General features: G+C 43.4%; 1 protein-coding gene and 1 long non-coding RNA gene across 2 annotated transcripts in view; one reads left to right on the top strand and one right to left on the bottom strand.

The window, feature by feature from the left end:
* Window positions 1-11,172, bottom strand: part of LOC139234119 (secretory carrier-associated membrane protein 5-like) — a 60,659-nt gene extending 49,487 nt beyond the window's left edge. Inside the window, exons 1-2 of the mRNA XM_070865076.1 lie at window positions 10,948-11,172; window positions 241-303 (exon numbers count right to left, since the gene is read on the bottom strand). Coding sequence (XP_070721177.1) covers window positions 241-247 — 7 coding nt within the window. The 5' untranslated portion in view covers window positions 248-303; window positions 10,948-11,172. The remainder of the gene's footprint in view (window positions 1-240; window positions 304-10,947) is intronic.
* A 103-nt stretch (window positions 11,173-11,275) lies between these two features.
* LOC139234117 (uncharacterized) overlaps window positions 11,276-15,068 on the top strand; it is a 108,913-nt gene continuing 105,120 nt past the window's right edge. The window contains exon 1 of the long non-coding RNA XR_011588277.1: window positions 11,276-11,727. This is a non-coding gene — a long non-coding RNA (uncharacterized lncRNA). The remainder of the gene's footprint in view (window positions 11,728-15,068) is intronic.

The raw sequence follows: 15,068 nt of genomic DNA, 5'->3' as shown, positions 1-15,068 counted from the left end.
GTTGGAGAACAAGTGGATCATGTTGGAAGAAGGAGCTGCTCAGAGGCAAGTACAAGAAAATGGGCTAAAAATAGTCGGTTCAAGCGTCACTAGAAGTGTTACACGTTATAGAAATTGCATGCGATACGAGATATCTGAAATGTGGCCCTCTGATGATTTGGAGCCATGGGTCCTTTGTGCTTCCAGAGACTCAATATCACAAGCTACATACTGCGTGCAACTTGCAACATCTATCCTTACCTGCCATATTTAAGGTGGCGTTGATTGCGTTTCTGGTGTTCCAAATGAGCTACACGCTCTAATCTGTAAAAGAAAATACAGGCGGCTATAAAATGCAGACTGCAAATCAGACGCCAGTTGAATTATGCAGATGAATTACCCATCTATCACAATCATTTTATTGCTAATTTGGACCAAAGTTATTCTGTGAATATTCCAACTTGAAGTTCACCAATTTTACAATTGGCTACTCCAAATTACAGACAGAAAGATCAGATTGTTCTTTTTAGATCCAATATGTGAAATGCGTGCTTGTTCTCTCACTGGAAGATGGAAATCTAAACCAGAGCAGAGTTTTATGGCAATAGCAGTTTGGTCATCGCACTCGAGCAGCCATTCCTAGTACAAGTTCAACCTCCCTTATCCGGAACCCTCGGGACATGGCCTGTTCTGGATAAGGAATTTTTCCAGACGAGGGGTGGTCACGTTAAATTGGATGGTACAGGTACTGGCCGGCTGGCTTTGGGCTGGGAGTGCGGCAGAGAGATCATGGGGGGGCGGCGGTGGATCACGGGGTCAGGCCAGCGATTGCGGGAGTGGGCGGCGAGGAAGGACTTCAGTTTATTCATGTCGAAGTTCTGCGCATGCGTCACCCATTGGCTGGGAATGGTTCTGGACGAGGGGTGGTTCCAGATAAGGGAGGCTTAACCTGTGCACAGAAAAGCATAAAAGGCAAACCGAGGACCCTAGCACAGAATTCTTGCCCTGTATTCAGCTACTGAAATCTTGTAGGTGTCAACATATGCCTTTTCTGCTTTCTTTATGGAAGGCGGCCTGAAAAACATTCCAGCAAACCAACAGCCTGGTTTATTTCATAGATAACTTCATTCCTGTATTTTGTCAATTTTCTACCATGCTGCAACTGTACTGATAGCCCAAGTGAATTGTGGTTCATGTGGAGCATAAACACCAGCACAGACCAGCGTGGGCCGAATAGCCTATTTCTGTGTTGTACATTCTGTGAAACATTAAAAATAGGCTACTTGGCCCAACCAATCTGTTGTCAGTTATCCGCCATGTAAGCCAATACTCTTAATCACCTAACCCGTTCCTACACCTTTTAATCCGGTTTTCTCTGCAGACTGCTCCAGCTCTACAACCTTTCCCAAATGCTTCAAAACTTAACTCCAGTTTTCCGTGTGTCTCCCCCCTCCTTTCAGCTCACGATCGGTGTCAAACACTGCCACCCCAGTCCCACTCTCTGCAATTCCCTCCCTCAGCCCTGCTGCCTCGGTGTCTCAGTGTTTAGATTTCTTACTCTGCTGGCTTCTCCTGCTTGGCTCTCAAGAGTTATACGCAGCAAAGTTAATTATCATAGTACAAAATGCAATTAACCTGGTTATTTGTTCAACCCCTTTTAAGTTCTGATCATGTGTGTTCAAGTTAGAAAGATTTCCTAGCCTTAACCTAACCCACTTTGTGCTGATGTGTCACAATTAATGTATCACGATTATCCTGCTTAGCGGATTATATAGGTGAAGCAAAGCAAGCTGGACTATCGCTAACAATGGCCTAATTAAAAATACTTATAACCAGATATCAAACACTCCAATAGGGGTGAGATATATTACAAAAAATATGTAAGTTTACTTTCACCATGAATACTCAAGCACAAGGCTGTTGGAGATTTATCCTGGAGTATTCTTTAAAAAAATTATCCATTTACAATGAATGAACTAATGTACGTATTTGCTTATAACAAACACTTATTTGGATAGTGCAGGAAAGTGGAGTTGAGGTAAAAGATCAGCCATGACCTTATTGAATGGTGGAGCAGGCTCGAGGGGCCTACACCTGCTCTTGATTCTTATGTAATGAAATAAGAGCATAAGGAAGATAGGGCCAGCATCAATTACAAATATGCAGACACAAACATGGAACATTGGCACCCGTGAATCATTACTGACCTCACCATTCGACATTATAAAGCTATTTTCCCATAATGAAACATATCGGGGAACTTTACAGGGGGAGTGGTGGACACTAGGCAGGAAGTAGAGAAGTCAAGAGAGTTGACTAAAAGCATGCAGCGTAAGGTTTCAGGAGGCTTTTGAAGGTGTAGAGGTAAGTAGGGCATGGAGGTTCAGGAAGAGCATTCCAACATACACTGGCATGGTGGCTATGGGGACGGAAACGAGATCAAATGCAGACAGGAATCAATCTCTCCATGTCGCATTTGGTTAATTGCATGGAGACAAACAGCACCATATTGGACAGGTAAAAAAATGCACTCCCTGTTTCACGTTTGACCACACTGTTTATGTTGTCAATTAGTTAAGAAAGCATGAATATCACAGTTGATTTAAAACATAGAGGGCACTGGAAGGCCCAGTTTCAAACACAGCCATTATATGGTCCACAATGTGGCCACAGCCTGATGTTTCCTGCTCAGCCTGCTGTTTTGATGATTCTGCTGCATCAACTGGCGACCTCGCCTGGTCGGAGGCAAACACTGGTCGGAGGGTCACTCCTGAGTTCACCTTCCACCCTTGCCCAGTGACTAATCTGATGAACTAAACAGGCTCTCCCAGGCTGGGATGCATCTTTTGCTGATACCCTTCTCCTGCCTCCCAAATCAGTGTCTGGCAATTAAGCAGAATATTGGACTGGCTCCAGTATCCTGGGTGGCAGTGTGAGCTGTGAGGAGGATGCCAAGAGGTGACTTGGATAGGTTAGGTGAGTGGGCAAATATATAGCAGATGTGGTATAATGTAGATAAATGTGAGGTTATCCACATTGGTGGTAAAAACAGGAAGACAGATTATTATCTGAATGGTGACAGATTAGGAAAAGAGGTGGTGCAACGAGACCTGGGTGTCATGGTACATCAGCCATTGAAAGTTGGCATACAGGTACAGTAGGCGATGAAGGCGGCAAATGACATGTTGGCCTTCATTGCGAGAGAATTTGAGTATAGGAGCAGGGAAGTCTTACTACAGTTGTACAGGGCCTTGGTGAGGCCACACCTTGAATATTGTGTACAGTTTTGGTCTCCTAATCTGAGGAAGGACATTCTTGCTATTGAGCGAGTGCAGCGAAGGTTCACCAGACTCGATTCTTGGGATGACAGGACTGACATATGAAGAAAGACTGGATTGACTTGGCTTATATTCACTGGAATTTAGAAGAATGAGAGGGGATCTCAGAAACATATAAAATTCTGACGGGATTGGACAGGTTAGATGCAGGAAGAATGTTCCCGATATTGAAGTCCAAGAGCAGGGGTCACAGTCTAAGGATAAGGGGTAAGCCATTTAGGACCGAGATGAGGTGAACCTGTGGAATTCTCTACCACAGAAAGTTGTTGAGGCAGTTGGTTAGATATATTCAAAAGGGAGTTAGATGTGGCCCTTATGGCTAAAGGGATCAAGGCTTATGGTGAGAAAGCAGGAATGGGGTACTGAAGTTGCATGATCAGCCATGATCATATTGAATGGTGGTGCAGACTCGAAGGGCTGAATGGCCTACTCCTGCATATGCTTCTATGTTTAACTCATGCAGCACAAAGTTCTATTTTTCGCTTTTTTTTTGCTTCGGAATACATTTGGCAATTAAACGCTGCTAATGTCTTAATTTATTTTTTAAATTTGCAAGTTTTTCCACTTAATACTTTTGCTTGGTATATAATTGGCTGTTATTTCTCTTTTGGTGCAAAAAACATCGAAACTTAAATCTCTTTCTTTTTCACAGATTTTTTTTAAAAGTTCGTGATTGTGAAAAATATAAGGTTGCAGACTGCTCATTACACATACAGAGCCAGATATTCAACTGCAGAAGATAATCTTAGCCACACAGTAAAAGGGCAATGGAGTTGAATAAAAGTAACTTGTTTCGAACTGAATGCACAATCTAGCGAACATAGCATAGCTGTTTTCTACCTGATCATTTTTATTTTGAAGTAATCTGAAGTTCTTCAGAAAAGAAACAAGAGGTAGATGGCAGGACTGAGCAGAAAAATGAAAGCATGCGTTAGTCGAGAGAAAAAAAAAAGAGAACAAGCAGGGAGCGAAAGATTTTTTTTTTTAAAAAAAAGAGTAAAATGCAGACACTCACTGCAGGTACAACGTCTGAAATCCGGCAACCTCGGAACCGAGACCGTGCTGGTGCTCGGATTTTTCCGGACCTTGCTGTTGGTGCTCCTCACCGCCCACGGCTCCCGCGCTACATTTTTTTACCGCTTTTTTCCTGGTTTTCTCGTCCCTCACCGCCCGATGTCACCATCTTGCCCGCCTCAAAAATGTACGGTTTTCGGACAATTCCGATTTTCGGACTGCCGGATTTGAGACGTTGAACCTGTATTCGGCTTTGTGGAAATCCGGGTCACCACGCTGGGTAGCCCTAAACCAACTCAATGCTTCGCAATGCCATCTTCAAACAAAACCTGGAGTCTCTGAAGAAAGTATACATTTATAGCGCATGCAGCTCAAACAGTTAAGGGACAGTACAAAAACTTAAGTACGAATCTTACAATCCAATAAAACACTGCAGTGATAGTTACCAAAAAAATTTGAACACTAAATTAATTCAGTAAGATTTATATGCGTTAAATGTTATACTCAACTTCACAATTTTATTGTGATCTTACGAGGCTTTAAACTGGTTTGGATATCTAGCACTGGAACACAAGCACTCCTGGGTAAGTACTGAACTCTAATTGAACTGAAGTTATATTTCATTTTTTATTTTCCATTACTTCACCACCCACATTTTACTAAAAAGATTTACGAAATGTCACAAGATTCAACTGAAGATAACAAAAATCGAGGTCAATGCTGTGTGAAGTGCACCTTGTGTAAAATATACTTGTTAATCATACTGCAGGTGTAGGATTGCACTAGCAACAGCTTGAATTCCATACATAACCGACCTTTAATAACTGAACAAAAGGTACAAACACGGACTCTTTTGCATTTTGTACTTTGCTTTGAAATTCAACACCGTCGAAAGAGATTCTCCACCCCTCCCCCGGAAATGTAGTTGTGCAACGGTGATTTTTCACTTCAATGCAATGCCATTTCTTGAACTGAAATGTTCCAATTGACATGTGACTCCAAATTGAGTAGTCATTATTAGCTATCCATTTACAGAAATTAGTGTTACTTTAAACAGTATACATTAAAAAAAAAACTACTTTCAGTTAGCAAGGTGAGCCAGCAATTCAACTGGCAATTTTGCAAAATCCTTTGGTTGGCAATTTGTATTTTTTAATCCAAAGTGCCTGGCACCAGGACGATTTGTTTGTTTTATGTAAATTGCTAGCAAGACCAGAATCAAAGACAACCCCCCCCCCCCCCCACCACCACCACCCCACACCGTGCCTCGGAATTAAACTTGCCATCTCTACTGATCTTTGCAATCACAACCACCTAGGCCAAATCCAAACCTCAAAGACCAGGAGTTCACAGTTTTTAGGATTGCTGAAATGGCACAACACAAGCAGAATGTGCAGAAAATTCATTGGAACGGCACTCTGAGATTTAGTGGAACTTCCTCTTCTGACACCCTCATCCATGGGAGAGATTTTCTTGCTGAACCACTAGCACAGATTGCAGACTAGATAGCAAAGAGAAGGCCCCAATAATAGAAGTCTTTAAAATTATGATGGGTCGGGTAGACGGTTGAGAAAATGTTTCCACCGGTGAGGGAGTTCAAAACTAGGGGCCATAAATAGAGCAGAAAATGTTAGAAGCACTCAGCAGGTCAGGCAGCACCTGTGGAGAGAGAAACATTTAGCGTTTCAGGTTGATTACTCTTCGATAGGTTCTGACGAAGAGTCAATCGAAGAGTCATCGACCTGAAATGTTAACTCGGTTTCTCGCTCCACAGATGCTGCCTGACCTAAGTATTTCCAGCATTTTCTGTTTTTATTTCAGATTCCAGCATCTGCAGTATTTTGCTTTTGTGACCATAAATGTAAGATGGGTCACACAAAAAAAAAAATTCAATAATGAATTCAGGAGCAACATCTTTACCCAGAGAATAGAAAACATAGAAAATAGATGCAGGAGTAGGCCCATTCAGCCCTTCGAGCCTGCACCACCATTCAATATGATCATGGCTGATCATGCAACTTCAGTACCCCATTCCTGCTTTCTCTCCATACCCCTTTAGCCGTAAGGGCCACATCTAATGGATAGAATGTGGTATTTTCTACCATGTGGAGTGGTTCTATCAAGCGTTTGCACACAATTTAAGGCAAAGCAATAGCAACACTGATCCAAGGAAAAGAACAAGCCCAGTTACGCTAACCCTGATGGTATGTTCACCAGAAAGCTGAAGCTCAGGCTCATTTCTTTAGCATTGATGAAAATAGCCTTTAGGTAATGATTGTACACATGACTGGGAGAGTCCCTCAACTTGCCTTCCAAATTAAAAATGTCCTTGTGACGTGCTGGCTCTTGACGTACTATCTCTTGACGTGCTAGTTGAGCTCATATTGCTTGGTAATAAACTGAGCATGTAGTTTCAAGAACCAGACACTTACATATAACAGATGGTTAACAACAGGATGCAGTCCAAGACACGGCCAATATGTACAAAATTAGACCCTAGCAGATTGGATACAAGATAGTCAGTGAAAATAATAAATTCAGGAAAAACATTTTTACACAGGTGATTAGAATGTGGAATTTTCCACATGGAGTAGTTGCAGTGAATAGCAGATGCAAGTTAAGGAGAAACTAGAAAAGTACATGAAGGAGAAAGCAATAGAAGAATATGCTGATGGGGTTAGATGAAGTAGGGTGGGAGGAGGCTAATTTATAGTGGTTTTTAGAGCTCTCGGGATAGTCGAACAGCCATAGCCTTAGCGAGGGAGGTTGAGTGTGATCACCACAAGTCCACGGGAAACTAGGCTGTACAAATGCTCGTAATTTAATGTTAAGACTGAAGATAGTTGTATCATAATACTGTTGCAGGTCAATCAATACCTGTATTGAAACTTGTACAAACCACTTGTGCTCGAATCACGCGGAAGTTCTTGTTGTAGGACAAACAACTCTATGTTGTAACAGTAACTATGGGATAGCATCTGCTTACATGCAGCAACTGATTGCTGCTGTATTCTGGTGAAAAAGCCTTGCCATGTTCAAGTTGCAGTGCTGGGCATACATCGCAATAGCAACAGCCATAACCTGGCCCTGTCCCCCATTTCATTTCTAAGTTGCCCAATGAGTCCAACTCCACAAGTGAAGAGCACCTCAGGATAACAGGAGGAAAATACTTTCAGAAGTCAGCCAATGATGGTCACAAGTAGGGGGTTATTTCAGTCACGACTTACATTAAAACGTCACTACTATGTCTTTTTCTTCCTCTCCTTCCATGCGTGTCAGCCTGACTTTTTTTCTGTTCTAGAATGTTTTAATTTCCACATACAAAAAAGGAACGATCTCAAGTTCTCGCCCAATGTAGCTACAATTATGCCAAGTAGGGTACAAGTGCAGAGTAAAGAGTGTAATTCAGTGCTGCACATGATTAGCTACAATTTCCACAATATTAATTAGAGACAGTACTAAAACTATCCTTCAGCACATAAAACAAGCCAACCCACAAGCACACAACAACTTGCATTTATATAGCGCCTTTAATGTAGTGCAAGGAGCTTCACAGGAGTGTTACGAGATAAAACATTTGACACCGAGCCGCATAAGTGCAAATTAGCACAGGTGACCAAACGCTTGGTCAAAGAGGTAGGTTTTAAGGAGCGTCTTGAAGGAGGAAAGAGAGGTAGAGAGATGGAGAGGTTTAAGGTAGAGAGTTCCAAAGTTTGGGGCCTGGGCACCAGAAGGCACAGCCACCAACGGTTGAGCAATTATAATCAGGAATGCTCAGGAGGGCAGAATTAGTGGAGCACAGGCATCTCTGGTAAGTTGTAGGGCTGGAGGCGATTACAGAGATAGGGAGGGGCGAGACTATGGAGGGATTTGAAAATGAGGAGAATTTGAAATCGAGGCGTTGCTTAATCGGGAGCCAATGTCAGTCAACGAGCACAAGAGTGATGGGTGAGAGGGACTTGGTGCGAGTTACGACACGGACAGCCGATTTTTGGATCACCTCCAGTTTATGTCGGTTAGAATGTGGGAGGCCAGCCAGGAGTGCATTGGAATAGTCAAGTCTAGAGGTAACAAAGGCATGGACGAGGGCTTCAGCAGCAGATGATCTGAGGCAAGGGCGAAGACAGGTTATGTTACGGAGGTAGAAATAGGCGGGCTTATTTATGGCACGAATATGTGGTCGAAAGCACAAGTCCCTGGAATGGCACTTAAACCCACTAACTTCTGACTCAGAGGTGAGTGTGCTAGATACTGAGCCACCGCTTACTAATACTAGGATATCCATATCCACAGATGACACACTTAAGGAATCAATTGTGGAGTTAGCAAAAATATCAATAGTTTTACAATCTTTTGAGAAAAAAAAATGTTTGCTTGCAATGTACTAAAATGACTGCAGTGAATGGAACCACTTCCTGCTGTTATCTACTGGTGACATTTCTGTGCTAAGAAGCAAAAAGCACTTTAGCTCACAATAGCAACCGAACCAGATTTCTGTAAAACACAAAGTCTTGCTAAGTGCAACACTCTCCCCCTATCACACACTATTGACAAAGCCTCCATTGTTACAAAACAGTACAACCTCTCACTCAGTGTAATAATAAAACAGGGCAGCCATTATAACTAACAAGTGCCAGATTCACTAAAGTAGATACCATGTCAGCCATCTGTGGATATGGACATCCTAGTAATAAGCAGTGGTTCAGTGGGTAGCACACTCACCTGAGTCAGAAGGTTGTGGGTTCAAGTGCCACTCCAGGGACTTGAGCACATAAATCTAGGCTGACACTCCAGTGCAGTGCTGAGGGAGTGCTGCACAATCGGAGGCGCCATCTTTCGGATAATCGAGGCCCCGTCTGCGCTCTCAGGTGGACGTAAAAGATACCATGACACTATTTCGATGAAGAGCAGGGGAGTTATCTCCGGAGTCCTGGGCCAATATTTATCCCTCAATAACCATCACAAAAAAAAGAGATTATCTGGCCGTTATCACATTGCTGTTTCTGGGAGCTTGCTGTGCGCAAATTGGGTGCCGCATTTCCTACATTACAACAGTGACTACACTCCAAAAATACTTCATTGGCTGTAAAGAGCTTTGAGACATCCAGTGGTCGGGAAAGGCGCTATATAAATGCAAGTATTTCTCTTGTTTTTCCTCCCAAGATGCCTGGCATCTACTTGGCATCAACTATCAAGCACAACTGAGGTAAATGCCACAGCAGCTGAACTCTCATTACACTAGTTCTCCCACTCTCAGAGCCACCATGAAATCACAATTCCAAAATTCCTGATCATCTGAGGAATAATCCCTTCCAGCACTGCTTTTAAACACAAATCTGCTCTCCTTTTATCAGGTGGTTTAACAGAAGGAATAAAACACATTATTGAAATTCTAAAATTCAGAATGGTTTGTAAACTCATGTGCCAAATCCTCAAATATACAATACAACTAAAGCAAGATATTGCAGATGCTGGAAACTTAGGTCAGGCAGCATCTGTGGAGAGAGAAGCAGAGTTAAACATGAAACTCTTCTTTCCCTCTCCACAGATGTTGCCCCAGAGCGTTTCCAGCAATTTTATTACCTTTTAAATAAATAACCTTCTCTTATTTTAGCTAACTGGAGAGTAACCGATAGTGCAAACCAGGAGTGGATCACAAGGCTGCAGTGCAAACCAATCAACTGGTTGAGATGACATCATGCACACACTGCTAGCAGATAAATCAATATATAGAAACACTCAACTCCAAGCACCTTAATCCCAGCAAGACCTCAATTTAAACCTGCAACATTGTACCTGGAGAATCATGTGCATTAAAGATGCACAAGGCTGAAGGATGAATGCATCAATTTGTAATGAATTAGGACAATCCCCTTCCTCAGTTGCAGCCTCCTTCAGCAAATCTTAGATCCCAATACTGTGCTTGAAAAAATAAATTACACACTTCAACCTCCCCCAATTTTATACAAATTTCCATGTTTATTAATGCACTTCAACCTCCCAAAATACAATTTGCATGTTTATTAATGTGCTTAATCCCCCAAAATACAATGTGCATTTGTATTAATGCAATTCACCGCCAAATACAATTTACAGGTTTATTAATGCAATTTACCCCCCAGATACAAAGTGCATGTTAATTAATGCACCTCAATCCACCCCCAATACAATTTGCATGTTTATTAATGCAATTCACCACCAAATACAATTTACAGGTTTATTAACGCACCTCAATTCACCTCGCAAATACAACGTGCAGGTTTATTAATGCAATTCACCCCCCCCCCCCCCAATACAATAAGCATGTGTATTAATGCAAATACAATGTGCATGTTTATTAATGCACCTCAATTCATCCCTCAAATGCAATATGCAGGTTTATTAATGCAATTCATCTTCCCAAATGCAATATGCAGGGTTATTACTGCAATTCATCTTCCCAAATACAATATGCAGGTTTATTAATGCAAATACAATGTGCATGTTTCTCAATGCAAGGTTGCCCTTGCCCTGTACTGCAGGCGGGGCTGCATTGGAGGATGCCCTTGGCCTCCCTTGTATGTGTCAGGCCTGGCCAACCGCCGCCTGTCCCGGGAGCTCGCGGGCCCGTCCTTACCGTCCAAAGCCGCCGCCGCTGCCACTGCCACTGCCACTGCCACTGCCGCCGCACGTCTGCCGGGCCCGCGGGAGGGAGGCTGTGTGCTATTTCATTCTACCCTTTTATTTTTTGTTTCCTTCCCCTCCTCCCGGCTTATATATATATATATAAATAAATACAATATATATGGCGCCGCCCGCTGTCCCCGAGCTTGCACGATCTCCTCCTTCGCCACCGGCCGCCTATTGCCAACCGCTCCCGGCCGCCAGCTCTCGCGACAGCTCAGCGGCCCCGCCCCTTATCCCCAGTTCTCGCCCCAGCATCAGCACCAGTCGCCATGGCAACGCCTGCCCGCTCCTCCACAAGGTGCTCTCCGCCAGAGATCCTCTGCTCCTGAAGGTGCTCTCCTCAAAAATGGTACTCTCCTCCAAAAGATGCTCTCTGCCAGATGGTCTGCTCCTGAAGATGCTCTACTCCTGAAGGTGCTCTTCTCCAAAAGGTCCTCTCCTCAAAATAGTGCTCTCCTCAAAAAGGTGCTCTGCTCCTGAAGAAGCTCTCCTCAAAATTATGCTCGCCTCCAAAGATGCTCTCTGCCAGATGTTCTGCTCCTGAAGATGTTGTGCTCCTGAAGATGCTCTGTTCCTGAGGATGCTCTCTGCCAGAAAGTGGTCTGCTCCTGAAGACGCCCTCTGCCAGATAATCTCTGTCCTCAAAAAAATGCTCTCCTCCTAAAGATGCTCTCCACAAAAGATGTTCTCCTCCAAAATATGCTCTCTGCAAAAGAAGCTCTCCCAGCGGGTAAGTACCTCTTTACATATAAAAATTCAAACTATATGCAGTAGCATCTTGAAGATATTCTCCTCCAGAAGATGATCAAACTATTTTCCATTTTAGAGGAACATAACTAACAGAAAAACTTCAACAAAAATACATAACTTAAATAATATTATTTGCCCTATCCACCACCAAGGAAAATACCTCTTTTTATATATATATATATTTTTTTTTTACACAGGATATATTCTGCAAGAGCGGCATAGAAACATGGAAACATAGAAAATAGAAAATAGGTGCAGGAGTAGGCCATTCAGCCCTTCGAGCCTGCACCATTCAATAAGATCATGGCTGGTCATTCAACCTCAGTACCCCTTTCCTGCTTTCTTTCCGTACCCCTTGATCCCTTTAGCTGTAAGGGCCATATCTAACTCCCTCTTGAATATATCTAACGAACTGGCGGCAACAACTCTCTGCCATAGAGAATTCCACAGGTTCACAACTCTATGAGTGAAGACATTTCTCCTCATCGGTCCTAAATGGCTTACCCTTATCCTTAGACTGTGACCCCTGGTTCTGGACTTCCCCAACATCGGGAACATTCTTCCTGCATCTAACCTGTCCAGTTCCCTCAGAATTTTATATGTTTCTGTGAGATCCCATCTCATTCTTCTAAACTCCAGTGAATGCCATCCCAGGAATCAGTCTGGTGAACCTTTGCTGCACCTCCTCAATAGCAAGAATGTCCTTCCTCAGATTAGGAGACCAAAACTGAACACAATATTCCAGGTGAGGCCTCACCAAGGCTCTGTACAACTGCAGTAAGACCTCCCCGCTCCTATACTCAAATCCCCTAGCTATGAAGGCCAGCATGCCATTTGCCTTCTTTACCGCCTGCTGTACCTGCATGCCAACTTTCAATGACTGATGTACCACGACACCCAGGTCTCATTGCACCTCCCCTTTTCCCAATCTGTCACCATTCAGATAATGTTCTGCCTTCACCTTTTTGCCACCAAAGTGGATAACCTCACATTTATCTACATTATACTGCATCTGCCATGCATTTGCCCACTCACCTAACCTGTCCAAGTCACCCTGCAGCCTCTTAGCATCCTCTTCACAGCTCACACCGCCACCCAGCTTAGTGTCATCTGCAAACTTGGAGATATTACACTCAATTCTTTCATCTAAATCATTGATGTATATTGTAAATAGCTGGGGTTCCAGCACTGAGCCCTGCAGCACTCCGCTAGTCACTGCCTGCCATTCTGAAAAGGTCCCGTTTATCCCGACCCTCTGCTTCCTATCTGCCAAACAGTTCTCTATCCACATCAGTATATTACCCCCAATACCACGTGCTTTAATTTTGCACAACAATCTCCTGTGTGGGACCTTGTCAAAAGCTTCTTTAAAGTCCAAATACACCACTGGTTCTCCCTTGTCCACTCCAGTAGTTACATCCTCAAAAAATTCTACAAGATTTGTCAAGCATGATTTCCCTTTCATAAATTCGTGCTGATTTGGACCGATTCTGTCACTGCTTTCCAAATGTGCTGCTATTTCATCTTTAATAATTGATTCCAACATTTTCCCCACTACCGGTGTCAGGCTAACCGGTCTATAATTCCCCGTTTTCTCTCCTTCCTTTTTTAAAAAGTGGTGTTACATTAGCTATCCTCCAGTCCATAGGAACTGATCCAGAGTTTGTAGACTGTTGGAAAATGATCACCAATGCATCCACAATTTCTAGGGCCACTTCCTTAAGTACTCTGGGATGCAGACTATCAGGCCCTGGGGATTTATTGGCCTTCAATTCCATCAATTTCCCGAACATAATTTCCTGACTAATAAGGATGTCCTTCAGTTCCTCCTTCTCGCTAGATCTTCTGTCCCCTAGTATTTCCGGAAGGTTATTCGTGTCTTCCTTTGTGAAGACAGAACCAAAGTATTTGTTCAATTGGTCTGCCATTTCTCTGATCCCCATTATAAATTCACCTGATTCTGACTGCAAGGGACCTATGTTTGTCTTCACTAATCTCTTTCTCTTCACATATCTATAGAAGCTTTTGCAGTCAGTTTTTATGTTTCCAGCAAGCTTCCTCTCATTATTTCCCCCCTCCTAATTAAACCCTTTGTCCTCCTCTGCTGGATTCTAAATTTCTCCCAGTCCAAAGGTTTGCGGCTTTTTCTGGCCAATTTATATGCCTCTTCTTTGGATTTAACACTATCCCTAATTTTCCTTGTTAGCCACGGTTGAGCCACCTTCCCCGTTTGTGGGATGCAAGCTCTGAAGAAATGGGTTGTTATTCGAGGGAGTTCGGGACATGCATGCCCCTTGAGAATTTCACCAATGCACATCTTAAAATTAACCGAAATTATTTTCGATGAGATTTTGTTTTGGTTCAGTTACTAAGAAACACATTTCTGGATTAAAACGCTAGGGGCTGGATTTTCAGATGAAGATGTTTTCGGGCGGCAATGGTGGCGGGCCGGTAAAGTTTGTGCCGGGGAATGGTTTGCGTCTGCAGCCACAAAATTTAGTAGCTGGGCCCTGAGTGTGGGGGCAGAGCGCTAAGGCAGGTGTTCCACACCTCTTTTAGGGCGCAAAGCCGGCTGAGTGACTGAAAATTCGTTGCTAAAGAGCCGGCCTCGGAGTTAGCCCTGAGAGAGGCTTCCCTGGGAAAAACAACATCGCCACAAAACAAACAAAGAACATTCCCAATACCTTGAAAACTCCACAATAGGATAAATCGCAAATATAAAACTAAACAAAACAATCATACTTACCTCATTCATTACTTACTTCACTCTCAGCCGCTGGGACAGCTCTGACCGCCTGGTTTTACTGGGTGCTATGGGACACTAGTGGGTCAGCGTCAAACAAATATCAAAGAGCTGTTGAAACCGGTGGCGTTGCACACTGGCTCGATGCTCCCGGGAGGTGCTGCTCAGCGCTCCAGCAAAACCAGCAACTAATTTCCCGGCGGGGCACTCTGGAAGCTGGAAATCATTCCTAGGGCTATTACTGCCTCTCCATGGGGTAAACAGATGGCAACAAACTGAAAATTCAGCCCTCGGAATTTGAGCCCAATACCAGGGCTTGAACACGTAATCTAAACTAACACTCCTACGTCACGGAAATCATCATAGGCAATCCCTCGAAATCGAGGAAGACTTGCTTCCACTCTAAAAGTGAGTTCTTAGGTGACTGTACAGTCCAATACGGAAATTACAGTCTCTCACAGGTGGAACAGACAGTGGTTGAGGGAAGGGGTGGGTGGGACTGGTTTGTCGCACGCTCCTTCCGCTGCCTGTGCTTGATTTCTGCATGCTCTCGGCGATGAGACTCGAGGTGCTCAGCG

Source organism: Pristiophorus japonicus, chromosome 21, assembly GCF_044704955.1.
Source record: "Pristiophorus japonicus isolate sPriJap1 chromosome 21, sPriJap1.hap1, whole genome shotgun sequence".
NCBI lineage: Eukaryota > Metazoa > Chordata > Chondrichthyes > Pristiophoridae > Pristiophorus > Pristiophorus japonicus.
This window is presented reverse-complemented; position numbering and strand designations above follow the sequence as displayed.